Source organism: Nicotiana tabacum, chromosome 15 (assembly GCF_000715075.1).
Source record: "Nicotiana tabacum cultivar K326 chromosome 15, ASM71507v2, whole genome shotgun sequence".
Lineage (NCBI taxonomy): Eukaryota > Viridiplantae > Streptophyta > Magnoliopsida > Solanales > Solanaceae > Nicotiana > Nicotiana tabacum.
Genome location: NC_134094.1, coordinates 77,294,428 through 77,297,685, shown reverse-complemented (window position 1 = coordinate 77,297,685; position 3,258 = coordinate 77,294,428). Strand labels below are relative to the sequence as shown.

At 38.7% G+C, this 3,258-nt stretch overlaps 1 protein-coding gene across 1 annotated transcript; it reads right to left on the bottom strand.

Moving 5' to 3' along the window:
- Nucleotides 1-334: 334 nt before the first annotated feature.
- LOC107763386 (uncharacterized) lies at nucleotides 335-902 on the bottom strand. Its single transcript, XM_075231589.1, has 2 exons — nucleotides 512-902; nucleotides 335-339 (listed from the first exon to the last, which is right to left on the bottom strand). Exons 1-2 carry the CDS (start codon nucleotides 900-902, stop codon nucleotides 335-337), a joined length of 396 nt encoding a protein of 131 aa, XP_075087690.1.
- Nucleotides 903-3,258: the final 2,356 nt, after the last annotated feature.

The window sequence follows — 3,258 nt, the reverse complement described above, 5'->3', positions numbered from 1 at the left end:
GAAAAAAAAACTTTTACCCCTCTAATTCCCTTAGGCTTCAGTCCCACTAAGTGTCTTTTTCTTTTTCTCTTTTTGCTTTTTAATTATTGTAGTTGCTACTTGCTATTATTAAGCAATATGTATTTAAAAGCTAGTGAAATGGGGCATTACATTCTCTCCCCCTTAGAAATATTCGTCCTCGAATGTCATATCACAGCTATTCTTGAGTATAAAGAAAGATCTTAGCCCTTATGCCACTCTCACTATCTCTTCGGACCTCAAAATTTGGCTAACTCCTAAAATTTTTAAAAATTTCGGCAGAGTTTCCTTGGTAACTGGAGTTATCCCAAAATTTTCAACCTGTCAAAACCAATCGAACAATAACACTTTACACCTCCAGCTACTCAATCCAATAATATACAACATCAAGGCATACCCATATATCCGCCAAAGCCATTTTACATCATTATAAGTACAAATATCACATAACTTGACAATCTAAATATTTTAAAGCTTAAATTGAATTATGTACCTGAAATCTCGAACAAATAAGGATACTTTTTCTTCATGACTTCCTCGGGCTCCCACGTAGCTTCCTCAGCTGAGTGGTTGCTCCATATTACTTTCACCGAAGCAACGTCTTTGGTTCGAAGTCTACGAACCTGCCTGTCTACTATAACTACAGGGATCTCCTCATATGTCAGAGTATCATCTACCTCTATCTCATGTCTATCAAGTACATGACTCGGGTCGTGAAAGTACTGTCTCAGCATGGACACATAAAAAACTGGATGCACAGAAGATAACTCTGGAGGTAAAGCTAGTCGATACGCCACAAGCCCAATCCTTTCAAGAATTGGATAAGACCCTATATATCTTGGGATAAACTTCCCTTTTCTACCAAACCTCATGATACCCTTCATTGAAGACACCTTTAAAAAGACATAGTCACTCTCTTTGAACTCAAGATCACGGCGTCTTATATCAGAGTATGACTTTTGTCACCTTTGAGCTGTTTTAAATCGTTCCTGAATACGTTTCACCTTTTTCAAGGCATCATATACTATGTTTGGCCCAATAAGCTTCTATTCACCTATCTCAAACTATCCTACAGGCGAACGACATCGCCTCCCATATAGGGCCTCGATTGGGGCCATCTGAATGCTTGCTTGATAACTGTTATTATTTGCAAAATCAATCAAAGATAGATGATCATCCCAGTTTCCTTTAAAATCAAGAACACGGGCTCGTAACATATCTTCCAAAGTCTGAATTATCCTTTCGGCCTGCCCGTTCATTTGGGGGTGAAAAGTTGTACTCAGATTAACTCAGGTACTGAGACCTTCCTGAAAACTCTACCAGAACTGGGCAGTAAACTGTGCACCCCTGTTAGAAATAATAGATATGGGAGAACCATGCAACCGAACAATCTCCTTTATATATAATGATGCATACTGGGGTGCCATGTAGGTTATTTTGACTGGCAAAAAGTGAGCTGACTTAGTGAGTCGGTCTACTATGACCCAAATGGAGTCATGTTTCTTAAAAGTTCGCGGCAAACCAACCACAAAATTCATATTTATTCGTTCCCATTTCTATTCTGGTATTTCAATGACTTGAGCTAAGCCACTTGGCCTCTGGTGTTCAGCTTTTACTTGCTGACAGTTAAGGCACTGTGATACATAATCTGCAATATCTCGCTTCATATTATTCCACCAATAAACATCCCTCAAATCATGATATATTTTAGTAGAACCTGGATGTATTGAATTTCTGGAGCTATGAGCTTCTACTATAATTGCCCTTCGAAGATCTTCTACATTAGGCACGCATAAGCGGCCATCAATTCTCATCACACCATTCTCATCAAGTGCAAAATTCTTAATCTTACCACTGAGGACATCTTCCTTGAGCTTACGCAAGCTAGGGTCATCAAATTGTTTGGCTTTAACTTGCTCTACTAAAGTAGACTTAGCACTTATACTTGCTATCAACCTTCCATCATACTTCTCATCGAGACGAACCCCTTGGCTAGATATTTGTTGGGCTTCCTTAACTATTGGACGTTCGACCACACACAACCTGGTCAAACTCCCCATGGATCTTCTGCTCAGAGCATCAACAACCATATTCGCTTTGTCGGGATGGTAAAGGATATTACAATCATAATCTTTAAGCAACTCCAACTACCTACGTTGTCTCAGATTCAATTCTTTCTGCTTAAATATATACTGCAAACTTTTGTGATCTGTATAAATGTCACATTGCTCTCCATAAAGGTAGTGATGCCATATTTTTAGATAAAAAATAACTGCTGCTAGCTCAAGATCATGGGTAGTATAATTTCTCTCATGATTCTTTAACTGCCTAGAAGCATAAGCAATTACTTTGTCATTCTGCATAAGAACACATCCTAATCCTACTCTGGAAGCATCATAATAGATCACAAATTTACCTGTAGGATTAGGTAGAGTCAGGATTGGGGCTGTAGTCAACCTGTTCTTGAGTTCTTGAAAACTTTTCTCATAAGCTTCAGACCAATTGGAACTTCACATTTTTCTGAGTTAACTTTGTCAACGGGGCAGCTACTGAAGAGAATCCTTCTACAAAACAACGGTAGTAACCTGCCAACCCTAGAAAAGTCTAAATCTTTGTAGGGGTCGTCGGCCTAGGCCAACTCTTAACTACTTTTATTTTCTGTGGGTCTACTCTAATGCCTTCTTTCGAGACCACATGTCCCAAAAATATAACTGTATCAAGTCAAAATTCACATTTGGAAATTTTGGCATAAAGCTGACAGTTCTTGAGTATTTGAAGAACTGTTCTCAAGTGATTCTCATGCTCTTTCTGGCTACGAGAATATACCAAAATATCATCGATAAATACTATGATAAAGGTATCTAAGAAAGGCTTGAAGACTCTGTTCATTAAGCCCATAAAAGCTATCGGTGCATTGGTCAACCCAAAGGACATCACTAAAACTTCATAGTGACCGTACCGAGTCCTGAAAGCTATTTTCGGGATGTCTGCTTCTCTGATTTTTAACTGGTGGTATCCCGATCTCAGATCTATTTTTGATAAATACATGGCACCCTGCAACTGATCAAATAAGTCATCTATCCTGAGCAGTGAATATTTATTTTTGATAGTAACCTTATTCAGCTGGCGGTAATCTATACACATCCGTAGGGAACCATCTTTTTTCTTCACGAACAACACTGGAGCACCCCAGGGTGAAACACTAGGTTGAATAAAACCCTTATCTAAGAGGTCTTGTAA